General features: G+C 46.1%; 2 protein-coding genes across 2 annotated transcripts in view; one reads left to right on the top strand and one right to left on the bottom strand.

Annotated features, from left to right (window-relative positions):
- On the bottom strand, window positions 1-21,408 carry LOC123759615 (salivary peroxidase/catechol oxidase). The gene is made up of 15 exons (XM_069316808.1): window positions 21,366-21,408; window positions 17,548-17,762; window positions 15,327-15,489; window positions 13,589-13,789; window positions 12,451-12,686; window positions 12,171-12,341; window positions 11,025-11,198; window positions 10,184-10,302; window positions 8,703-8,802; window positions 7,051-7,248; window positions 4,383-4,522; window positions 3,670-3,831; window positions 2,817-3,016; window positions 2,017-2,186; window positions 1-1,115 (listed from the first exon to the last, which is right to left on the bottom strand). The coding sequence occupies exons 2-15, from the start codon at window positions 17,756-17,758 to the stop codon at window positions 946-948; spliced, it is 2,415 nt and encodes an 804-aa protein (XP_069172909.1). The 5' UTR covers window positions 17,759-17,762; window positions 21,366-21,408; the 3' UTR covers window positions 1-945.
- The window catches only part of LOC123759614 (salivary peroxidase/catechol oxidase), a 76,809-nt gene that overhangs the window by 31,139 nt on the left and 18,328 nt on the right, over window positions 1-27,342 (top strand). The window lies entirely within an intron of this gene.

Here is a 27,342-nt window from a genome sequence, read left to right as displayed (position 1 = left end):
TTTTCAGGGGTTTAATTTATAAGATAAAAATAGAGTACACAGACGAGGAGTCACAATAACGTGGCTGAAATATGTTGACCAGACCATACACTAGAAAGAGAAGGGACGACGACGTTTCGTTCCGTCCTGGACCATTCTCAAGTCGATTGTGATTCATTCTAAAGTCAAACCACACAATCGACTTGAGAATGGTCCAAGACGGACCGAAATGGTCCGGAACGGGCCGTCGTCGTCCCTTAACTTTCTAGTGTGTGGTCTGGTCAACACAGTACACAGACGACAAAGTGTATTCCCATCCACCAAATATTAGTCATGAGTGTTATAGATTATATCTCACCCTCCGCTGTGATAAACATTAACTGGACACCTACCAAGCAGCCATCAGTTACCAGCTGTCACTTGCCACGGTGTGAACAAAAAAGAGGTGCCATACCATATTCTTTAATTCTATTATCTCTTACCACAGAGAAAATTACAGTTTATCTATCTTTATCTGCCCCGATATCAAACGCTGTTAGTTATTCCTATTTATTTTAGAATAGGTGATTCCTCTTTTTCTATGGGTCGTCTAGCTATTAACTCAATCATCTATCAGTTAAATAACAAAGAAATATATTTAAAATATATCTATGCTACATATTTAAAATATATCTATGAAACCTATCTATCCACCTTGTTGGAAATCAACAAGCTGGATAGATAGATAGATAGGTTTTATAGAGATATATAAATATATAGTTTGGGAAACTGCCGAATAAACCATACCTTGAGGTTACCTTGAGGTGATTCCGGGGCTTAACGACCCCGCGGCCCGGTCGTCGACCAGGCCTCCTCGTTGCTGGACTGGTCAACCAGACTGTTGAACGCGGCTGCTCGCAGCCTGACGTATGAGTCACAGCTTGGTTGATCAGAACCATAACAACATATTCCAACTTGGGTAGACAGTTATTCCTTCCAGTGAGTGAGGTCGAACTTGGGGATGCACTGGGAGGAACAGGACAGTTCCGGGTTGTAAGCCGCCGCCACCTGTAGGGGCCAGCGAAGAATCGTCTCCATATCGAAGTTCTCACACATCACCTGCGCCAGGCTCACCTGCTGGAGCTCCCGCAGCTGGTCTGGAAGGAAACAAGTCTCCTATAAGACGGTAGAATGGTATTCATTTGTGTTGTTAAATCTGTTGACCAGACCACACACTAGAAGGTGAAGGGACGACGACGTTTCGGTCCGTCCTGGACCATTCTCAAGTCGATTGTGACTTGAGAATCTAGTTTGTTAAATCTGGTTTGGTTTGGCACTGGGCTTATTAACCCGTGGAGGATTATTAAGGCCACGACAATAGCTTACCGAGCAACCACACTAGGACTATAGTATACTTTAGTAGTATATACTGGACTATAACTAGTATACTAGTTATAGTCGAGAACTAAGGTTTACTCTTAATATACACATGGAGAAGCGGGGTATACTCTTTGGTGTATAATGTGGCTGTCTAGCGGGCGACTGCTCACATTGCTATACACTTTAGCTGGATGATAATTAACTCAAGCAGATGTTTGCGGACAAAAAAATAATAAAATTGCTATAGTGGGAATAGTAACATTTGTATTAATTGCAATAAAAGTAATAGAAATAGTTACAAAGAACTAATAGTTTTAGTAGTACATTAAAGTTTTAGTAGTACATTAAAGTTTTAGTAGTACATTAATAGCTGTGATAATAGTGGTATAAGTAATGGCAGCATCAGTAGTTGATAAGCTGGCGGTTGTAGTAGTACTAAAGTAAGCAGTAACGTGTTATAAGTGAATAAGCAACACAAAACAAGATATGTTATTTAGAAGTTATTATAGAAATCGAATAGTGGTTTCCTGTTCTGGTCTGAAAACAAGTTTACTAGGCTTATGGAGATCTTCCCTGACTGTAAGTACTGACCTGTCCCAGGATGCTACCCACAACAGCTGCCTAACTCCAGAGTACCTATTTCAGTGAAGGGCTCAGGGGCCGGGCTTACACACGTACCTGTAGTGAAGGGCTTGGGGCTGGCCTTGTTCTCGTACCAGAAGCGGTCACCCCGCTTAAGTCTGATAAACTGGTCGGCAATTATGCAGGCGAAGGTCGGCCCGACCAGACCTCCAGGGACCGGGCGCTCCGACAACCCGCCGATGTACAGATCGATGTCACCTACGTTCCTGTGATCAAAGATTCGTTTATTGACCAATCCACACACTAGAAAATGAAGGGACGACGATGTTTCGGTCCGTCCTGGACCATTCTCAAGTCACACAATCGACTTGAGAATGGTCCAGGACGGACCGAAACGTGGTCGTCCCTTCATTTTCTAGTGTGTGGTCTGGTCAACATACTTCAGCCACGTTATTGTGACTCCTCGCCTGCAAAGATGGGGTTTAGGTTGGTGTTGGACTTGAGATCTGTCTACCTCTGGAGGGCTATTAAGGTCACCACTACAGCTTACTGACCTACCAGCAAGTATACTTTAGCCCTGAACATTAGACTAAGGTAAGCATAGTGTATATACACCAAGAAGCGCAACACTCCTTACAGGTGTATATCCATGATGGCATCAAAGATATTTTTCACCGCCAATACGTCGACTCATGGCCATGCGCCACCACCATCAGTCTCAATATAACTCACATATCTCACATTTGAATGGAACTCATCTCTCTCTCATTTACATAAGGTACTCATATCTCTCTCATTTACATATGGAACTCATATCTCTCTCATTTACATATGGAACTCATATCTCTCTCATTTACATATGGAACTCATATCTCTCTCATTTAAATCGAACTCACTTGTAGACCCGTTGTAGGCTCTCTAGAGCACTGGGAAAGAGGACGTCGGCGAGGTCACTGAAGGACTTGACGGCCGGGAAGCCACAAGCCTGTCTGAGCTTGACGTAGCCAGGTACACCGTGGTCCCTTCCCCGGACGATGTTGATGGCTATGAGGTCCAGCCCCACCTGGCTGCTGCCGCCGAACAGCTTATCCGTGATCTGCACAGAGAAAGCAAAATAATGTTTTAAGACATTGAAGAAGAATGAGAAGGGATGGACCAAGTGTGACTTGGCACCTATCCTTAACTGCCCGTTCCTGTTCTCCTAGCACTAATTGGGGATCTGGTTGAAACCCGATTGGCTGGTTGTATCAAGGAAAACATGTTGGAAAAAAAAGAGAGATAGCGAGTGCCTCCTGGTTTTATACCCTCCCTCCCCCCCCCCCCACCTTTCCTCTGATACGATAAAGGGTGAGAGATAAACGCTGGTATGCCAGGTGTGAGAGATAAGTGGCGATAAAGCAGCATTGAATGGGAGGACAACATTCAAGCCGTGCCTATTAAAATTAACGAGCCACTGTGACCCGTCTCCGAACATTACCGCTCGTGCAGTCATCAGCCAACCCGTCCTCAGGCCAGGCTCGTTAAAGCTGCGGCCGTCCCCACAAAACGTCATATCGTATTGTCTGTTAAAATAGGTTTGCTCTCATTTAAATATTAATATTGGTATATATTAAAGTGCTATGTACAGTTAGGCATAGGTTAGGTTAGGTGTTTGGGTTCTGTTGTGGATTATTTGTATTTGAAGTACATGGGTGAAGTGCTAGACATCACGTCCCAGTAGTCACTATTAGGTAAACACGTCAAACATACCTCATCAGTGAAGACTTGGTCCATGAGGCCAGAAGGTTGCGACATGCCCCCCATCAACAGAGAAGATGGGCCGCCCCTATCGTACACTTTGAATGGATGAAACACGTAGTTGTTGAGCGACGACGCCGAGGAACTGTCCTTCGTCACCTCCCGAAACTGTGTCTGGTGGTTTGAACGGTGTCTCATGTTGGTTATTAGGAACAGTTGGATATAAGGGCTAATTAAGCAACCCCATATAAGGATTGCTTAAACTGTCACACACTGACCATTTGAACATAACAGATATTGCAATCTACAGAAGGTTTATTGACCTATGTGAGGTAGCTTCAGTTTATATCCAATTATTCACCCTCATGCACTCTTCCAACCCCTCCAAGACCCATTATTGACCTCTCCCCTAGCAAAACAATGTTCCCTTCCTCCCAAGTTTCCCTTACGAACTGTCATCCTTCTCGCCCCACCAACACCCGAAGCAACACCTCCATCTACCCTCCCACCAACACCCCCCCCCCACACCCACCAACACCCCCCCCCACACCCACTAACATCCCCACACCTACCAAAACCCCCTCACCCACCCCTTCCCTCACATCTCAGCACCCCTACACCCACCAACACCCCCCCTACACACCAACCAACACCCATACACCCACTAACATCCCCCACACCTACCCCCCCCCCCGCCCCCTCCCTCACATCTCAGCACCACTTACGGGGATGGAACTGTGACCGAAGCGGAAGGCTGCGGCGCTGAACTCATTAGCAAGAGTTGGGTTGATCTTGGGGTCATAGTCGGTGGTGTGGACCCCACCGCTACCTGGGGTCAGCCCTGTCTTGTTCGCCAAGGCCGGACCTGGGAATAATAACCTGGTTAGGGGTCTCTTGACTTGGGTGTAATGACCTGACCTCTGGTTCAGTATGTCACCTGGGTACAATGACCTGACCTCTGGTTCAGTATGTCACCTGGGTACAATGACCTGACCTCTGGTTCAGTGTGTCACCTGGGTACAATGACCTGACCTCTGGTTCAGTGTGTCACCTGGGTACAATGACCTGACCTCTGGTTCATTGTGTCACCTGGGTACAATGACCTGACCTCTGGTTCATTGTGTCACCTGGGTACAATGACCTGACCTCTGGCTCATTGTGTCACCTGGGTACAATGACCTGACCTCTGGTTCAGTGTCACCTGGGTACAATGACCTGACCTCTGGTTCAGTGTGTCACCTGGGTACAATGACCTGACCTCTGGTTCAGTGTCACCTGGGTACAATGACCTGACCTCTGGTTCAGTGTGTCACCTGGGTACAATGACCTGACCTCTGGTTCATTGTGTCACCTGGGTACAATGACCTGACCTCTGGTTCATTGTGTCACCTGGGTACAATGACCTGACCTCTGGTTCATTGTGTCACCTGGGTACAATGACCTGACCTCTGGTTCATTGTGTCACCTGGGTACAATGACCTGACCTCTGGTTCATTGTGTCACCTGGGTACAATGACCTGACCTCTGGTTCAGTGTGTCACCTGGGTACAATGACCTGACCTCTGGTTCAGTGTGTCACCTGGGTACAATGACCTGACCTCTGGTTCATTGTGTCACCTGGGTACAATGACCTGACCTCTGGTTCAGTGTGTCACCTGGGTACAATGACCTGACCTCTGGTTCAGTGTGTCACCTGGGTACAATGACCTGACCTCTGGTTCAGTGTGTCACCTGGGTACAATGACCTGACCTCTGGTTCATTGTGTCACCTGGGTACAATGACCTGACCTCTGGTTCATTGTGTCACCTGGGTACAATGACCTGACCTCTGGTTCATTGTGTCACCTGGGTACAATGACCTGACCTCTGGTTCATTGTGTCACCTGGGTACAATGACCTGACCTCTGGCTCATTGTGTAGTTAACTGTTGTTTACAAGCTTAATAAAAGAGTCAAAACCGGAGATCCCCCAAGTATCTAAGCAGGGCGTGTAATTTTTACCCAAACATTTCTATCATCTCGTCACTATAGCATGATCTAAACTTTCAGTCACGTGTGATTATAAATGTAAACATTGTAATACCAAGAAATTATAAAATAATAATAATTATAATTTTTATTCAGAAGAATGTGTGAGCAGAGATCACAAGTGCAGTGTACAATTATAGGGGCAGGAGTTACACATACTAAGTTACTATTACACGAAGCATTTCTGCCAAAACTGTAAATAATTTAGGTAAAAAGTTATTTAAAGGCGTGAAGGATAAACACTTAATTTTAAAAGAGAAGTAAGCTAACAATATTAAAAATGTTAAATAAATATAAAAATTTTGAACACTAAAAATATGATAATGACAATATTTAGCAATTTAACATTTAACATGTTCAAAGATTTCAGTAAAGGAGCAGAATGGTGTCTGGGTCTAGAATTTGTTATCGTTCTAATTGGTGATTTGTGTTGAGTAATTAAGAGTCATTCTATTTCCACCCGTCCTCCTGTCCTCAACTCTCTCGCTAACCTGCCTTTATGGAGATATATACAAGAGTTGTTACATTCTTGTACAGCCACTAGTACGCGTAGCGTTTCGGGCAGGTCCCTGGAATACGACCCCCCGCCGCGAAGAATCGTTTTTTCATCCAAGTACACATTTTACTGTTGCGTTAAACAGAGGCTACAGTTAAGGATTTGCGCCCAGTAAATCCTCCCCGGCCAGGATACGAACCCATGACATAGCGCTCGCGGAACGCCAGGCGAGTGTCTTACCACTACACCACGGAGACTGGTATTATATTTAATGCGTCGCATATTTAACGTTATCCACCGATGCAAAAATGTCAGATACTTTAGTGAAATGTAGTGGACGGTAATATTGAGTCTTTGGAGTAATGAGGAGTAGAGGTGAGAGGTTATGTGGATTGGCTCGTATTCTTCTCGTTAAGTAAACCTTCAAATTTGACAAAAGTCTGATCGTAAATTGTGTTGCTGTCACGTACCTCGGTGAACGTATCCAGGCACACCCCCGGTGAACGTATCCAGGCACACCCCCGGTGAACGTATCCAGGCACACCCCCGGTGAACGTATCCAGGCACACCCCCGGTGAACGTATCCAGGCACCCCCGGTGAACGTTCCTATGATCCCGGGGAGGTACCTATGATCCCGGTGGAGGTACCCAGACACCCCCGGTGAACGTACCTATGATCCCGGTGGAGGTACCCAGGCACCCCCCGTGAACGTACCTATAATCCCGGTGAACGTACCCAGGCACCCCCGGTGGAGGTACCTATGATCCCGGTGAACGTACCCAGGCAACCCCGGTGGAGGTACCTATGATCCCGGTGAACGTACCCAGGCACCCCCGGTGAACGTACCCAGGCACCCCTGGTGAACGTACCTATGATCCCGGGGAGGTACTCGTAGTACACAACGTGTTGAATGTGGGCCACTACGATCCTCCTGGTCTCCTGGTAGAGGGTGAGGTCGTCCCAGCGGGGGTTGAGGTCCTTGAGCCAGCGGGCCAAGCGGTTGTGTTGACGTGCCCACATGGTCGTCACCATCGTCAGCAGCACCTGCACGTTGACCTTAGTGTCACCTGCGGCAGAAGATGAGCAGTGACTGTGGAGTGAGAGGCTCAGGAGTAACTGTGCAGTGAGAGGCTCAGCAGTGACTGTGCAGTGAAAGGCTCAGGAGTGACTGTGGGGTGAGGGGCTCAGGAGTGACTGTGGAGTGAGAGGCTCAGGAGTGACTGTGGAGTGAGAGGCTCAGGAGTGACTGTGGAGTGAGAGGCTCAGGAGTGACTGTGGAGTGAGAGGCTCAGGAGTGACTGTGCAGTGAGAGGCTCAGGAGTGACTGTGGAGTGAGAGGCTCAGGAGTGACTGTGGAGTGAGAGGCTCAGGAGTGACTGTGGAGTGAGAGGCTCAGGAGTGACTGTGGAGTGAGAGGCTCAGGAGTGACTGTGCAGTGAGAGGCTCAGGAGTGACTGTGCAGTGAGAGGTTCAGGAGTGACTGTGCAGTGAGAGGCTCAGGAGTGACTGTGGAGTGAGAGGCTCAGGAGTGACTGTGGAGTGAGAGGCTCAGGAGTAACTGTGGAGTGAGAGGCTCAGGAGTAACTGTGGAGTGAGAGGCTCAGGAGTAACTGTGGAGTGAGAGGCTCAGGAGTGACTGTGCAGTGAGAGGCTCAGGAGTGACTGTGGAGTGAGAGGCTCAGGAGTGACTGTGGAGTGAGAGGCTCAGGAGTGACTGTGGAGTGAGAGGCTCAGGAGTGACTGTGCAGTGAGAGGCTCAGGAGTGACTGTGGAGTGTGAGGCTCAGGAGTGACTGTGGAGTGAGAGGCTCAGGAGTGACTGTGCAGTGAGAGGCTCAGGAGTGACTGTGGAGTGTGAGGCTCAGGAGTGACTGTGGAGTGTGAGGCTCAGGTTTGACTGTGGAGTGAGAGGCTCAGGAGTGACTGTGGAGTGAGAGGCTCAGGAGTGACTGTGGAGTGAGAGGCTCAGGAGTGACTGAAGAGTGTGAGGCTCAGGAGTGACTGTGGAGTGAGAGGCTCAGGAGTGACTGTGGGGTGAGAGGCTCAGGAGTGACTGTGGGGTGAGAGGCTCAGGAGTGACTGTGGGGTGAGAGGCTCAGGAGTGACTGTGGGGTGAGAGGCTCAGGAGTGACTGTGGGGTGAGAGGCTCAGGAGTGACTGTGGGGTGAGAGGCTCAGGAGTGATTGTGGGGTGAGAGGCTCAGGAGTGACTGTGGGATGAGAGGCTCAGGAGTGACTGTGGGGTGAGAGGCTCAGGAGTGACTGTGGAGTGAGAGGCTCAGGATTTACTGTGACGAAAGATGAAAGGGCATAACAATGGGGCTCTATTATTAACACACTAAAAATGTCACCACAAAACGGAACACGAAACATTGGCTGAAAATAAGTTTAGATTCAGGAAAGATTGGTAAATACTGGCTTGAGAAGAGGGCAGGTTATCCATACAATTGGATGGTACTTTCAAGAATGATAGTTAATCGGGAGGTGTTTGTAAGGTCGGTCTGAAGCAGTCATGTCACTCACCAGTCTTGAAGCAGAAGTGATTCTTGTTAAATTCATCTACGGTGTTGCAGCCGTCGTTGGGATCCTTGGATGCAGGCAGCAGCTCCCCGGCCTCTGTGATCTGCGCCCCACCCACAAAAAGAGTTTAGCAGGACATTTGTAAATTGCGAAATGTAACTTTTGAACTCTAGGAAATAATATTTCCAGAAAAATTCTATCTTGAAAGTCTCTTACAGCTCGTTAGATAGCTTCAAGCATATATATTTCTTTGTTATTTTATTTCTGAATTATTCAGATACGTGTGTAGATATAAAAACGTGCACAAGAAAATCACGATAACAAAATATGTCTGTGAGATGAACTAGAGGCGATATGATCACAACGTAAAAGATACTGAAGAAAAACAAACTAGAAATGGAAAGTCTTTTTTTCAGGTGAGGGGCCACCAACCCGCAATGAAACACAGGTGGTATAGGTGAACACCACAGGTGACCAAGCTTATCACCTGCACCAACCCACACCCTACCAGCCCTCACCACCCTATCCCTTACCCACCCACCCAACACCCACCCAACACCCCTCAACACCCACCCAACACCCCTGAACACCAACCCAACACCTCTCAACACCCACCCAACACCCACCCAACACCCCTCAACACCCCTCAACACCCCTCAACACCCCTCAACACCCACCCAACACCCCTCAACACCCCTCAACACCCACCCAACACCCCGCAACACCCACCCAACACCCCTCAACACCCCTCAACACCCCTCAGCACCCCTCAACACCCACCCAACACCCCTCAACACCCCTCAACACCCACCCAACACCCCTCAACACCCCTCAACACCCACCCAACACCCCCCCCAACACCCCTCAACACCCACCCAACACCCACCCAACACCCCTCAACACCCCTCAACACCCCTCAACACCCCTCAACACCCCTCAACACCCACCCAACACCCCTCAACACCCACCCAACACCCCTCAACACCCACCCAACACCCCTCAACACCCACCCAACACCCCTCAACACCCCTCAACACCCCTCAGCACCCCTCAACACCCCTCAACACCCACCCAACACCCCTCAACACCCCTCAACACCCACCCAACACCCCTCAACACCCACCCAACACCCCTCAACACCCCTCAACACCCCTCAGCACCCCTCAACACCCCTCAACACCCACCCAACACCCCTCAACACCCCTCAACACCCCTCAACACCCACCCAACACCCCTCAACACCCACCCAACACCCCTCAACACCCCTCAACACCCACCCAACACCCCTCAACACCCACCCAACACCCCTCAACACCCCTCAACACCCCTCAACACCCCTCAACACCCCTCAACACCCACCCAACACCCCTCAACACCCACCCAACACCCCTCAACACCCCTCAACACCCCTCAACACCCACCCAACACCCACTCAACACCCACTCAACACCCCTCAACACCCCTCAACACCCCTCAACACCCACCTGCATCTTCAGTAGACCATCCCGCCCTTCCCTGAGGAACGTGGCGACGTCTTCATCACTGCCGTAGATGGTCGACCCGTCCAGAAAGGAAGTTATTTGGTTCAGCTGCTCCCTGGGACCTGAAGAAAAGTCCTGAGGGTGAGTGATGGGTGAGTGAGGGGGGGGGGAGGGAGAATCCTAGGGAGGGGCAGGTGGAGGGAAGGGGGTGGGGGGGTGGGGAAGGAAAATCAGCAGCATTATAAATATCATTATTATAAATCATTATCACCACTACTATCAATCTTTATCATCAATCATGTTCATTAATCATTTTTCACCATAAATCATCTTCACCACTCATTGTTCTTTATTATCATCAATCATCTTCAGTATTATACTCAAACATCTTCATTGTCATTCATCATAAACCATCTTCACTAGTCATTATTCCTCATTATCATCACCAATCATTTTCAATATCATAATCAAACATCTTCATTACCATCAATCATCGCCATAATCATCAGTCATTATCACCAATCATCGCCGGCGAGAAACAATGGGCAGAGTTTCTTTCACTCTATGCCCCTGTTACCTAGCAGTAAAATAGGTACCTGGGTGTTAGTCAGCTGTCACGGGCTGCTTCCTGGGGGGTGGAGGCCTGGTCGAGGACCGGGCCGCGGGGACACTAAAGCCCCGAAATCATCTCAAGATAACCTCAAGATAACCCTACTTTCGACCTTCACGGGTCAGGAGTAGGGTGGTGGTGATTATAGGGTGTACTACAAGGCCACATGGACCATCACTGCCACACTACACCAACTCACCAAAGCTACAGGTGTGAACTGAGGCAGGAACTCACCAAAGTTGCAAGTATGTGCTGGACTGGAACGAATTAAGTCGATACAGGAGCGGCCGTAGGCGCCGAAGAAGGGGTCGTCGGGAGCAAGTATTATAGGCATACACTCCGGGTGGTGAAGGTCCGGGTTGTTGATAACTTCGCTGGTACAGCAAGGGATGGGCGCCCCCTTCACCCCTGCACTCCCAAACACACGGTAATGGTTGTATCACACATTATAATGGTAGTAACATGCATATTAGACAGCAATACTTCGTCATGGGACTAACAGGGGTAACTGGAAAGGTGTTACATAGGATTAAAAAGTACTTGTGTAACAGAAAACATGGAGTTATAAGTGACAGGAGAGACCTTACTGTGGAAGGTGGATGCATGTGGAGTACCGCAAGGGTCAGTACTTGGGTCTGTACCATTTCTGATTTATGCAAATGATTGGAACGAGGAAAGGGAATTGTAAGAAGATGGAGGACGATCTGGGTAAAGCTTCAGGTATGGTCGGAGAGAGGGCTAATAGACTTCAACCTAGATACATGCAAGTTAATGTAAATTGAAGAGAAGACGTGAATACTTATTAACAAAATGAAATGAAAGAGTTAATACCCTGGAACTTTAGAAATGAATGATCTTGGATTTTACATCATAGCACCAATGGCTCACTTAAATAGGATACAAACATCAATAAATGAAATATTGACAAATATGAATGCATTTGAGAACCCATGTTAGCTTTCAGCTAACATTTTACAGTATTGTAAAGCTCATTCTAGAATATCCCGTCCCAGCGAGGAACTCCGTTACCAAACGAAGCCTAAAACCAAACTGGGAACGTTCTAGAACTGTGCAATGAGGCTCTACAACTGCAAATTTTGACCAACCTTCCTTTTAAAAAATACACTGAATTTTGTGCTTAATGATCCCTAACAGACAGAACACGGGGTGCAAAGACAAGGAACGACTCACAAACATTACCATTGTGGGGTGGAAAGAGGACTTACCACCCCATAATGGTAGTGTTAGTGGACTTACCACCCCATAATGGTACTGTTAGATGAGTTACCACCCGCTCTGCTTGTCTTGAAGGACTTACCACTCCACAGTGGCAGTGTCAGGAGTGGGAACGTGAACTAAGGTCAGGAATCCTTGACTAACCTTTAGTCGTTGGGGTGAAAGTGATGTCGTGATCAATGAACTGTCCCAGAGCCATGTTAAGGGCGCTGAAGCAGTTGGAGAAGGTGTTGGGGCTGCGGTTGAGCACGTTGGTGATGGTCCGAGCATTGGGCAGCTCCTCCCCGTCCACTGCCCGACGAAACGACGACACTCCTGTAGTGTGAGTACGGTGTTAGCACCCTTAGCCACGCCGTCGCCAGCAGGCCTGGTTGTCACCACTATCAACACAATCACTATGACCCCTCCATCACCATGGACCTACCATCACCGTAGTCTGGGGGAAGGAAGCGGGTAAAGGGGGTGAGGGCTGCCCCCCATGAAGGATGCTGCACGTTGTTACAGGATCCATCGGGCCTCCTGTAGGGGGCGCCCCTGTCACAGGACCCCGGCTTGAAGGGCTTGAGTTTAGAGAGACATTCCTCTATTGGACCCAACTGCTGGAGGTCTAAGGCTGTCACGTCTCCGGCCTGTTGTTTTCTCGCTTCATTCTCCTTCATTCTATTCAGTGTGAATAGAATAGAATGACAAAATGAAATATTCTATTAATAGATCAGTAATTCATAGAATATTTCATTTTGTCATTTCTCGTCACAAGAAAAATAATTAGGTTTCTTTTAGAGTCAAAAAAAGACCTGGGTAAATACTTGTTTGGAAACATGGTTGTAGATTTTTGGAGACAGTTACCGGGTAAAATAATAGACGTAGAATCCCTGGGTTATATAAAAAGTAGGTTAGACATATATGTGAATGAATTTGGTTGGATATAAATCGGAGCTGCCTCGTATGGCCCAATAATCCTTCTGAAGTTTACATTATTTTTTGTTACATAGTCTTCCCGGGTTAGTGCCTTCTTGTGATAATTACTTCCATTATTCTTATTTTCATTAAACTGTGGACATAAAAAGATAAGAATAATGGATACTGCAGACGGCCTATTGACCCTTACGAGGCAGCTCCTATTTGCATCCACACAAACTCCTTATATGTCTAACCTACGCTTGAAACAAGCCAGACATCTAAGAGATCATGGTCTATTACCTGGCAATTTATTCCATAAATCAACATCCCTGTTACCAACCCAGTATTTACCCAGGTCTTTCCTGAACCTAATCTTCACCATTTATATCCATTGTTACAAGCTCAATTTATATCTTTGTTTAGATCTCTCTCGAACTAAAAAAGTAACTTACTTTCACATATTCATATATTAAAACTGAGTGTAACCATGATATATATGTACTTCAGCCTACAGTTTAGACCTATTGTCTTGTGTATGACCCTCTGTCCTGCGTGACAGTGAATACCACCATTAGCCTCACTTTAATAAGACTTAATTGCAATCCTCAGATTAGGCAAAATTGAAGTTAATTTTGTCAATAAAGATAATAATAATAACTTACTTGGTCAATATAAACCTGGTGGAGACTCCCAAAATGTGGCCAGATTCTGCGAGTTCAGGTACCTTTTCATGGTGCGGTTTGAAGAGCCTTCTGTGTATCCATTCCGGACTTTTGGGGTCTACAGTCAGATTTTTATTGTATATCCTGCCCTCGATAGCCTTCAGGATCGCTAGCTTTTGTTTGCCCGCATTAATGGCTGAGCTGTGGGAGACAACCGCACCGTTCCCTCAACTCTCACTAAAGTAGCACGATTTAGTGAGAGAGAGAGAGAGAGAGAAGATTAAGCCACCCAAAAGGTGGCTTGGGCATGAATAGCCCATGAGTGGTGGCCCTTTTGAGCCATATCCAGTATCAATAGATGATACTGGACATCTGTGGAGGTGCGACTGCACCCTGCGTGACGGGAGATGTTTCCCGTGTCGATTTAATGATTGAATGTTTTAAGTTTATTATTTGTTCACGAACAGTTCCTTAGCAAGATGTACAACGCATTTATGGATAAAAGAGTAGTTAGTCGACATATACACAATTATTCACACACACGCACACACATCAAGACATAACTGGCCATAAAGACAATTTATTTAACACGGGCCACACGCACAAGGGGACACAGGTGGAAACTGAGTACCCAGACGAGCCACAGAGACATTAGAAAGAATTTTTTCAGTGTCAGAGTAGTTAACAGATAGAATGCACTAGGAAGTGATGTGGTGGAGGCTCACTCCATACACAGTTTTAAATCTAGATATGATAGAGCCTAAGGAATCTGTACACCGGTTGATTGACAGTTGAGAAGCGGGACCAAAGAGCCAGAGCTCAACCCCCGCAAGCACAACTAGGTGGTAGAGGAGGTTGTGGTAGCCTGAGGTAGTGCAGTAGCTGCCCTATTTGTCAATAATTAAACTACTAGAGCAGAGGAGTATGTATGTGTAGTGGGGAAGTTGTAACCCATTACACGCACAACCTAACCACAACATATTTGTAAAGGATAACAACTGAGCAGGGATCATATATGAAATGAATTAGGAAAAGTAAGATATTTGGGAATATTTAAGAATTATGCTTGTGATTTTAATAGTAAAAGAAGCTAGGCTTCGGGCCAGGCTTGGGGAGTAGAACTTCAAGAACCCCATCAAGCAGATACAAGCCTAAATATATTGTATATGCCTGGGGAAGGCCAGAAACATGGGTTCGGTTCAACCATAAGGTCTCAGTAGTCTCTCGTAGGTACATTTTGTCTTTGATTTCATTGTGTATCAATATATCACTTCTGTAAAGATGTGGTTAACAAAGAGGAAAAATATTCCAAATTAAATGGATTTGTTAATTGCACTTGTATGAGAACAAATTATAGATGTTATTGTAATCACAGAGACATGGATTAATGAAGATAGTGAACTTACGTTGGTCTTATAATAGCGGTTATACATTTAACATAATAATATGGGCCCAGATTCACGAAGCTGTTACGCAAGTGCTTACGAACATGTACATCTTTTCTCAATCTTTGGCGGCTTTGTTTACAATTATTAAACAGTTAATGAGCTCCGAAGCACCAGGAGGCTGTTTATAACAACAACAACAGTTAATTGACAAGTTTTCATGCTTGTAAACTGTTTAATTAATAAATGTACCCAAAGCCGTCAAAGATTGAGGAAAAATGTACACGTTCGTACGTGCTTGCGTAACTGCTTCGTGAATCTGGGCCATGATCATAAAAATGCATGGTACCCACTCGATCACATCCTGTGGAATGTCTGGGAGGAGCGCTGGCTCCCTGTCCCAGCTGGAGGGGTCGCCGGGTAGGAAGGTAGAGTTGTCGGACTCTACTGATGACAGGTCCTCCTCCCCCTGGCCTGTTACCCGTGCGTGCAGACGACTCAAGAACCATTCTTTGTCTGTAACGTCACCGACGTCTTTATGGCTTCAATGGTGAGTCATGCGATATACTCAGGGCATCAAAAAATATGCCCAGAGGTCAGGGAATATACCCAAAGGGTCAAGGAATATACTCAAAGAATATACCCAGAGGGTCAGGGAATATACTCAAAGAATATACCCAGAGGGTCAGGGAATATACTCAAAGAATATACCCAGCGGGTCAGGGAATATACTCAAAGAATATACCCAGCGGGTCAGGGAATATACTCAAAGAATATACCCAGAGGGTCAAGGAATATACCCAAAGAATATACCCAGAGGGCCAAGGAATATACCCAAAGAATATACCCAGAGGGCCAAGGAATATACCCAAAGAATATACCCAGAGGGTCAAGGAATATACTCAAAGAATATACCCAGAGGGTCAAAGAATATACCCAGAAAGTTAAGGAATATGACCAGAAGAAACTTATGTTGACCGTTTACGATAACGGCTGTTATCTTTCTCAAAATAATTTAGCATAAATATGTTCCTTTTATTTATTAAATTTTGTCAGTGTTGTACAGAAAGCGGGAATAGATTAATATCATAACTAAGAACGTATATGTTTAGAAATATGTATAAAACCACACATTCCCTCATATTCTGGAACAGAGTGAAATACTAGGCTAAAATTGTGCTATTTAAAATGCGTTTATCAAAAGTTGTATCAATACAAATGACTAACCAGTGCTCTCATTAATTACCAATTAAGAAGCTCTACTAATGAAGCCAAATGATCTGTAAACCAGATCTGCATTTACTACATACAGGGTGAATTAAATAAATATATAATTTAACAAGTCATAACGTGGAGGGTTGTTGAGCACATGCATTATGCCAACCTTCATTTGCACACAAGCTGGATGGATCAAGGCAAACTGTGCTCTATCCTGCTGTCCTGTCAACTCTCTCTACCTTAAATTTGTGCATAGCAATGCGCCTGACTATTAAGCAACACTTAATAGCCCTCCAGGTTGATAGGTCTTAAACCCAATACCAAGAGACAGAATCCATCAAAAAAGTTATTATCTCTCCCATACACGCCTTAGTGATGACATGCACCCTGTATCCTTGTGTTGTGTTCCCTGGTGCACACACTGTAGCCTAGTGTTTACATACACCCAGTGCCCTGGTGTTGTGTACCCTGGTGCACACACTGTAGCCTAGTGTTTACATACACCCAGTGCCCTGGTGTTGTGTACCCTGGTGCACACACTGTAGCCTAGTGCTTACATACACCCAGTGCCCTGGTGTTGTGTACCCTGGTGCACACACTGTAGCCTAGTGTTTACATACACCCAGTGCCCTGGTGTTGTGTACCCTGGTGCACACACTGTAGCCTAGTGCTTACATACACCCAGTGCCCTGGTGTTGTGTACCCTGGTGCACACACTGTAGCCTAGTGCTTACATACACCCAGTGCCCTGGTGTTGTGTACCCTGGTGCACACACTGTAGCCTAGTGCTTACATACACCCAGTGCCCTGGTGTTGTGTACCCTGGTGCACACACTGTAGCCTAGTGCTTACATACACCCAGTGCCCTGGTGTTGTGTACCCTGGTGCACACACTGTAGCCTAGTGTTTACATACACCCAGTGCCCTGGTGTTGTGTACCCTGGTGCACACACTGTAGCCTAGTGCTTACATACACCCAGTGCCCTGGTGTTGTGTACCCTGGTGCACACACTGTAGCCTAGTGTTTACATACACCCAGTGCCCTGGTGTTGTGTACCCTGGTGCACACACTGTAGCCTAGTGCTTACATACACCCAGTGCCCTGGTGTTGTGTACCCTGGTGCACACACTGTAGCCTAGTGCTTACATACACCCAGTGCCCTGGTGTTCTGTACCCTGGTACATACACTGTAGCCTAGTGTTTACATACACCCAGTGCCCTGGTGTTCTGTACCCTGGTACATACACTGTAGCCTAGTGCTTACATACACCCAGTGCCCTGGTGTTCTGTACCCTGGTACATACACTGTAGCCTAGTGCTTACATACACCCAGTGCCCTGGTGTTGTGTACTCACCTCGTCGAGGAAAGGAGAGGCTGGACAGTACTCTAAGATTATCGTCGCCAGTAAGGAAAGCAAAGTTCTGTAGAGGCTTCCTTATGTAAAGAGGGATGTCTCCGTCACAGGTAATCTTGTCCCCGGGCTGTTTGGTGAAGTCGGCGGCCATCGCCACGGTCACGGCAGCCGCCACGACTCCCAACCAACATCTCAATCTAGGTAGATTCATTCTTCTGATGTGGCAGAGAAACAATGTTCTAAGTCAGTGTAGCACACAAGAGCAACAGTTAAATGCCGAATCAATGTTGACCAGACATTATATGTTGACCAGTCGATTCTCAAGTCGACTTGAGAATGGTCCAGGACGGACCGAAACGTCGTCGTCCCTTCACCGTCTAGTGTGTGGTCTGGTCAACATACCTCAGCCACGTTATTGTGACTCTTCGCGTATTTAACGTTGATAACATTGATTCAGCGTCGAACCAACGGTACTCGCAGACTGAGTTCCGTGGTTGTGGTAGAATTCAGGAAACTCACAATGTTGTGGGTTCATTGTCTGTTTGCAACTAGGTCCATAAAAGAGGTAATTATAATAAAATTCAGGAAAAAAGCAATGATTGTAAAACTAGTAAGGTATTGTAACTGTAGTATAGATGATTGCAGTATTCGTATTTTCTTGCATGAGTTTCAGATATTGCATAAATATGAGCCATCTTTGATCTGAGAGCCAAGAGGTGAGGAGAGTAGGAGGAGAACCATTTTATCTTTTAAAGGATATGTTGTAGTAACCATGATAATCTCTCTCTCTCTCTCTCTCTCTCTCTCTCTCTCTCTCTCTCTCTCTCTCTCTCTCTCTCTCTCTCTCTCTCTCTCTCTCTCTCTCTCTCTCTCTCTCATATATATATATATATATATATATATATATATATATATATATATATATATATATATAAGCATCCATTTATCCATAAGCTCAACTTTCAGATATATTCATATCTACCTTTATATAATATATGCAAGTATACTCGCATATATTATATAATTTCCATTCATTCATAAAAGTATTATGAACATATGCTCCACAGGTGTGGGAGGTATAGCGATCAAGAATAGATAAGGCGAGGCACAGAGAGAGAGAGAGTGAGAGAGAGTGAGAGAGAGAGAGAGAGTGAGAGAGAGAGAGAGAGAGAGAGAGAGAGAGAGAGAGAGAGAGAGAGAGAGAGAGAGAGAGAGAGAGAGAGAGAGAGAGAGAGAGAGACCGCGCACAATCGTAGACAAATTACAGTACAGATAAGATTAATGACAGGGTTGTGATATTGGGAAAACACCTGCAAGACATCTGTCATCAGTGTGCGGTACTCCCCTTTGTACCTCCCTACTGTGGTTCCGGCTCTCAATATATATATATATATATATATATATATATATATATATATATATATATATATATATCCCGGCTTCCTGGGGATGTGTGTGTGTGTGTGTTAGAGAGATGTAGTAGATATAATAGAGGAAACAATAGATTCGTTAGATGGGCGGGGTCCAAGAGCTATAGATCGATTCTGCTGACACAAATAGTATACACACACACACACACCTTGCGGTTACCTTGCGATAATTTCGGGGATCAACGTCACCGCGGCCCGGTCCCCGACTAGGACTCTTGGTTGGTGGACTGGTCAACCAGGCTGTTGGACGTGGCTGCTCGCAACCTGGCGTATGATTCACAGCCTGGTTGACCAGGTATCAACCCCCCCCCCACACACACACACACCAAAGTGTGTTTGTACAAAATTCAATCTTCAGGGAACCAGATACAAAAAGAATTCCAGAGAACAACATAGAGCACATAGAGATGTCTAGAGACGAAGTGGAAAAAATGCTCAAGGAGCTAAATAAGAACAAAGCAGTTGGTCCAGATGGAGTTTCACCATGGGTTCTGAGAGAATGTGCACCTGAGCTCAGCATTCCACTTCAACTGATTTTTCAGGCATCCCTGTTTACGGAGTTGTAGCTGATGTGTGGAAAAAGGCTAACATAGTTCCAATCTACAAAAGTGGAAGCAGGGAAGACCCCCTCAATTATAGACCGGTATCATTGACAAGTGTAATAGTCAAAATATTGGAAAAAATAATTAAAACTAAATGGGTAGAACACCTGGAGAGAAATGATATAATATCAGACAGACAGTATGGTTTTCGATCTGGAAGATCCTGTGTATCGAATTTACTCAGTTTCTATGATCGAGCAACAGAGATATTACAGGAAAGAGATGGTTGGGTTGACTGCATCTATCTGGACCTAAAAAAGGCTTTCGACAGAGTTCCACATAAGAGGTTGTTCTGGAAACTGGAAAATATTGGAGAGGTGACAGGTAAGCTTGTAACATGGATGAAAAATTTTCTGACTGATAGAAAAATGAGGGCAGTGATCAGAGGCAATGTATCGGACTGGAGAAATGTCACAAGTGGAGTACCACAGGGTTCAGTTCTTGCACCAGTGATGTTTATTGTCTCCATATATGATCTACCAGTTGGTATACAGAATTATATGAACATGTTTGCTGATGATGCTAAGATAATAGGAAGGATAAGAAACTTAGATGATTGTCATGCCCTTCAAGATGACCTGGACAAAATAAGTATATATGGAGCACCGCTTGGCAAATGGAATTTAATGTTAATTAATGCCATGTTATGGAATGTGAAATAGGAGAACATAGACCCCACACAACCTATATATTATGTGAGAAATCTTTAAAGAATTCTGATAAAGAAAGAGATCTAGGGGTGATTCTAAATAGAAAACTATCACCTGAGGACCACATAAAGAATATTGTGCGAGGAGCCTATGCCACGCTTTCTAACTTCAGAATTGCTTTTAAATACATGGATGGCGATATACTAAAGAAATTGTTCATGACTTTTGTTAGACCAAAGCTAGAATATGCAGCAGTTGTGTGGTGCCCATATCTTAAGAAGCACATCAACAAACTGGAAAAGGTGCAAAGACATGCTACTAAGTGGCTCCCAGAACTGAAGGGCAAGAGCTACGAGGAGAGGTTAGAGGCATTAAATATGCCAAAACTAGAAGACAGAAGAAAAAGAGGTGATATGATCACTACATACAAAATAGTAACAGGAATTGATAAAATCGATAGGGAAGATTTCCTGAGACCCGGAACTTTAAGAACAAGAGGTCATAGATTTAAACTAGCTAAACACAGATGCCGAAGAAATATAAGAAAATTCACTTTCGCAAACAGATTGGTAGACGGTTGGAACAAGTTAGGTGAGAAGGTGGTGGAGGCCAAGACCGTCAGTAGTTTCAAAGTGTTATATGACAAAGAGTGCTGGGAAGACGGGACACCACGAGCATAGCTCTTATCCTGTAACTACACTTAGGTAATTACACATTCTCACTCACTATCGCAGCCATATCTAAGCACTATGTTCATACACTACCCTCTACAGCTCCTATATTGTGTACATACCCCTATACAACCCATATTTTGTACATCCCCCCCCTTAGATAGGGAGCCGGTCGGCCGAGCGGACAGCACGCTGGACTTGTGACCCTGTGGTCCTGGGTTCGATCCCAGGCGCCGGCGAGAAACAATGGGCAGAGTTTCTTTCACCCTATGCCCCTGTTACCTAGCAGTAAAATAGGTACCTGGGTGTTAGTCAGCTGTCACGGGCTGCTTCCTGGGGGTGGAGGCCTGGTCGAGGACCGGGCCGCGGGGACACTAAAGCCCCGAAATCATCTCAAGATATAACCTCAAGATAACCTCCTACGGCTGCTATATGTGCTATCATGCACATGGTGGGATGACTCACCTGGGCGCCGACACGCGGACGACTGCTGCACCCAACAACCACACACCTCAAACTAACACACAGTGACGCGCTAACAGCTGTACTCATCGAGTTGTACTCACCTAGTTGTACTCGCCTAGCTGTGTTCACCTAGCTGTGTTCACCTAGTTGTGTTCACCTTGTTGTGTTCACCTAGTTGTACTTGCTGGGGTTGAGCTTTGGCTCTTTGGTCCCATCTCTCAACTGATAATCATCTGGTGTACAGCTGTGTACAAATGGTGTACAAATAATAAAATTTTCCTGAGCCTACTGGGCTCTATCATATCTACACTTGAAACTGTGTATGGAGTCAGCCTCCACCACATCACTGCTTAATGTGTTCCATTTGTTAGCTACTCTGACACTGAAAAAGTTCTTTCTAACGTCCCTGTGGCTAGTTTGGGTACTCAGTCTCCACCTGTGTCCCCTTGTTCGCGTACCACCCGTCTTAAACAGTTTATCCTTATCTACCCTGTCAATTCCTCTTCAGAATTTTGTAGGTAGTGACATGTCTCCCCGAACTCTTCTCTCTTCCAGTGTCGTGAGGTTCAGTTCCAGTAATCTTTCCTCAAAGCTCATTCCTCTCAGCTCGGGAACTAGCCTAGTGGCATACCTGTGAACCTTTTCTAACTTCGCTTTTGTGTTTGACTAGATGTGGAGTCCAGGCTGGAGCCGCATATTCCAGTGTGTGTGTGTGTGTGTGTGTGTGTGTGTGTGTGTGTGTGTGTGTGTGTGTGTGTGTGTGTGTGTGTGTGTGTGTGTGTGTGTGTGTGTGTGGAACTAAACGAGAACTTGTGAAGATATGATCACGAAATACAAGATATTTGCACTGAGTGGGCACAGATGGAAATCGTAGACTCAGATATGTCAGAACCCGTCCTCTCAGGGACAGGAAGCCTTTTAGGTTTATCGCGATCAACCCCCCCCCCCCCCCTTGGCCAGCTACTAGACTTCAACAGGATGCAATCCACAGCAGTTGCCTAAATCCCGTCCACCTGTTTACTGCCTGGTAAAGAGGCATCAGGTGAAAGGAAACGTTACGCAAGCGTTTCCGTCCCGGCCAGAGATTGAACTTGGGTTACTCGGTTGTGGGCCGAGAACGTAGACTAATGTGCTACCGTGAGGGTGTTTGTAAAAAACCAGAAACGTTAAAAATGCAACTGTTTTGCCTAACTAGAAACCTATGAACCCAAGCAACCCACCTAGCCCATCAAGGCCGATGCATAGATAACGTTAATATCACGGGGCTTTAATTTTTACAAATGCGTGGCATTTTTAACGAACTGACTGAATACATATAAAATGCGACGTATCAGGTGAGAGGACAGGGTGAGATACCAGGAAGTGCACCTGTACCGCATGGTACATCCTGGTACAATGTGACTTTGTTCCTTGTGAACATCTTGTTCCACATCCATCATGTTCCTCTTAAGCCGACCGCTCCTGTGCCAGGTAAGTTACGGGCTCACCATAGCCCGTGCTACTTGGAACTTGTTTGAGTAGCTGAATCTATAACAACAACAACTCTTAAGCCTTTGCTCTGTGTCTCCCTTTTTTCCTATCTCTCTCTATTTACTTGTCTCAGTATCTCAGTCTCTATATTTGTCGCTCTGTATATTTACCCAACCGTGGGGTACAGGTACATAATACAGGGTGACCCGTCAGGTTTGGGGTGCAGCAACAAGGTACACAACGACCCACGTGGGACCCAACCTGGCATTTCCCTCCATTTAAGCACAGTCTCTCTCATCAATTCCCTCCAGGCATTATCCTCTCCATGAAGAATCTTCCTTTCCCAGTCAGTTTACCTATGGTTAAAATCACCAAGCACTAGGAACTCAACCGTCGATCAATTTGCCACCCTGACTGCTCACTGTAGCTCTTAGACCATTTCCATCCATGTCATCATACTTCTCATTATCCTTTCTGCTGTTAGATATAGGAATGTATATATAACTGCTACAATTATCCTCTCATTCGCTATGATAATTTTGATTTTATACGCGTGGGGATGCATTATAAATTAGTTTTTTATGAAAAAATCCTATGGGTCCTGAAATTGCAAATATATTTTCAATAGTAGTGCTTCTACTGTTTCAGCGTTATACGTCTTGGACCACGCAATATGCCCTCGGCACGTCTTCATTCCCTATGATCATTGTACATTTCGTTTCTGTTAGTGCAGTGGTGTGTGTGTTTGTATTTTTAAGTCCTTGAGTTCTCCTAAATTATTTGTTATACCATCTGCATTTGTGTATATTACACTTAGTGTTCATCACTTCATGATGATGTCTGTATATTGTTCATTTACCACATGGGAATATTTGTATATTTTTCATTAGTACATGGTGTTATTACCTGTATACTGTCTCATCACAACATGGTGTTACCTGTATACTGTCTCATCACAACATGGTGTTACCTGTATACTGTCTCATCACAACATGGTGTTACCTGTATACTGTCTCATCACAACATGGGGGTTTCTGTCCTTGTGAAGGTTGTGGGGCTCAACATGGTCCATGTTGGGGGGGCAGGGGGGGGGGGATTTGTAATTTGTGGAGGCGTTCTTTTCCATTGTGTTGTGAGATCACGCTGTTGAACAGGAACACCTGTGTTCCTGTTCAGGTGTCACCACCTGACAGGTGTGTGTGTGTGTGTGTGTGTGTGTGTGTGTGTGTGTGTGTGTGTGTGTGTGTGTGTGTGTGTGTGTGTTTTCATGTGTATTATGAAAAACATGAGTGGAGGCCTCACGGCTGATTTAACAGCGCTCGGGGTTCGTAGGCCTAAGGGTCCGGGTTCTATCCCCGGCGGAAACAAATAGGCAGAGTTTCTTTCACCCCGATGCGCTTGTACACTTAGCAGTAAACAGGTACCTGGGAGTTAGACAGCTGCTACGGGCTGCTTCCTGTGTGTGTGTATGTGAAAATTAGAATTAAGGACTTGCCCGAAAAGCTATGCGGGCTAGTGGCTGTACAAGAATGTAAAAACTCTTGTATAAATATATATATATATATATATATATATATATATATATATATATATATATATATATATATATATATATATGCCAACAAGCCTGAATGGTCCCCAGGACTATATGCGACTGAAAACTCACACCCCAGAAGTGACTCGAACCCATACTCCCAGGAGCAACGCAACTGGTATCTACAGGACGCCTTACTCCGCTTGACCATCACGACCGGACAAAAGTTGGTGTGAGTTTTCAGTCGCATATAGTCCTGGGGACCATTCAGGCTTGTTCGCATTTGTGTTCCTCACGTGTGCCCCAAAGAATGAGGTGATTTAATAAAATGCTATGCCCAAGATTACCATCAGAGTGCTGACGGGGAAGTGGTTCAAATAGCTTTGGCTATCAATTCCTTTTGTCCCGTCGTGATGGTCAAGCGGATTAAGGCGTCCTGTAGATACCAGATGCGTTCCTCCTGGGAGTATGGGTTCGAGTCACTTCTGGGGAATGAGTTTTCAGTCATATATATATATATATATATATATATATATATATATATATATATATATATATATATATATATATATATTACTGATATATACAAACGACTTACTTTTTTACATAAAATTCTACCCCTATTTGCAAACGATGCTTACTTATCAAGAAGAATAAGGGCTAGAAATCGACTAAAAAAATCCTGCAGGACTCCTCTAACAACTTACAAAAGCTGTTTAACAAGTGATTTCGAGAATTAAATACAAGCAAATGCAAGACAACGTGGATAAAACAAGAAACAAAATACACTATAAAATCAATACGACTTGAGAGGAAGACAACTGTTCAAACAGAAAAGAGAAATGGACCAAGAAGCAACCAGCACACACTTGTATCTCTCAACAGAGGAACATCCTACCAGGATAACATCAGCGGCGTACGTGATCCTTCCTAGTATAAGCCCAGCTTGTGCAACACTGGCCAAGGGTTGGCTGGTAGACCGGTTTCAGAACATATAGATGAGAATTATGAGGATAGACTAAGAGAGATGAACCTCACCTCTCTGTAAAGAGGCAGAACTAGAGATCGCGACCATCAGGGTAACCAGAAGTATCGGTAAAGTGGACTGGCATATTGCAAGTGGGAACAGATCAAGAGAATACAGGTGTGGGCAGAACAACTGCACACAGCTGAGTACATAATGGCTGTACACAGCTGGGTACACAGCGCCTGTACACAGCTGGGCACACAGCGCCTGTACACAGCTGGGCACACAACACCTGTACACAGCACCTGTACACAGCTGGGTACACAGCACATGTACACAGCTGGGTACACAGCACCTGTACACAGCTGGGTACACAGCACATGTACACAGCTGGGTACACAGCACCTGTACACAGCTGGGCACACAGCGCCTGTACACAGCTGGGCACACAGCGCCTGAACACAGCTGGGCACACAGCGCCTGAACACAGCTGGGCACACAACACCTGTACACAGCACCTGTACACAGCTGGGTACACAGCACATGTACACAGCTGGGTACACAGCACCTGTACACAGCTGGGTACACAGCACCTGTACACAGCTGGGTACACAGCACATGTACACAGCTGGGTACACAGCACCTGTACACAGCTGGGTACACAGCACATGTACACAGCTGGGTACACAGCACATGTACACAGCTGGGTACACAGCACATGTACACAGCTGGGTACACAGCACATGTACACAGCTGGGCACACAGCGCCTGTACACAGCTGGGTACACAGCGCCTGTACACAGCTGGGCACACAACACCTGTACACAGCACCTGTACACAGCTGGGCACACAGCACCTGTACACAGCTGGGTACACAGCGCCTGAACACAGCTGGGTACACAGCACCTGTACACAGCTGGGTACACAGCACCTGTACACAGCTGGGTACACAGCACCTGTACACAGCTGGGTACACAGCACCTGTACACAGCTGGGCACACAGCACCTGTACATAGCTGGGTACACAACACCTGTACACAGCACCTGTACACAGCTGGGCACACAACACCTGTACACAGCACCTGTACACAGCTGGGCACACAACACATGTACACATCACCTGTACACAGCTGGGTACACAGCACATGTACACAGCTGGGTACACAGCACCTGTACACAGCTGGGTACACAGCACCTGTACACAGCTGGGTACACAGCACCTGTACACAGCTGGGTACACAGCACCTGTACACAGCTGGGTACACAGCACCTGTACACAGCTGGGTACACAGCACATGTACACAGCTGGGTACACAGCACCTGTACACAGCTGGGTACACAGCACCTGTACACAGCTAGGTACACAGCGCCTGTACACAGCTGGGTACACAGCACCTGTACACAGCTGGGTACACAGCACCTGTACACAGCTGGGTACACAGCACCTGTACACAGCTGGGTACACAGCACCTGTACACAGCTGGGTACACAGCACCTGTACACAGCTTGGTACACAGCGCCTGTACACAGCTGGGTACACAGGAGGAATCTTGTAACTCAGATGAGTGAGAGCTTCATAAAGAAGCACAAGGCTCAGCAGACGCTCAGGTCAGGTCAATGCACCAGACACATGAACGGCGGAACCACAACACCTGTGCAAATAACAATAGAGCATAGCACATTGCACATGAGCAACGTCCCCCCATTGCATTGCATTCTATCTGTTTGTCTGTCTGGATGGCTGAAAACTGCATTCGTGTCTCCAGCTGAGAGGAGGTACAGCCATACGGTACACCGGTGGTACTGGGGACACGTCAGCTGAGGGTACAGCCATACGGTACACTGGTGGTACTGGGGACACGTCAGCTGAGGGTACAGCCATACGGTACACCGGTGGTACTGGGGACACGTCAGCTGAGGGTACAGCTACACGGTACACAGGTGGTACTGGGGACACGTCAGCTGAGGGTACAGCTACACGGTACACAGGTGGTACTGGGGACACG

The sequence above is a fragment of the Procambarus clarkii genome, chromosome 8 (genome assembly GCF_040958095.1).
Source record: "Procambarus clarkii isolate CNS0578487 chromosome 8, FALCON_Pclarkii_2.0, whole genome shotgun sequence".
Taxonomy (NCBI): Eukaryota; Metazoa; Arthropoda; class Malacostraca; order Decapoda; family Cambaridae; genus Procambarus; species Procambarus clarkii.
This window is presented reverse-complemented; position numbering and strand designations above follow the sequence as displayed.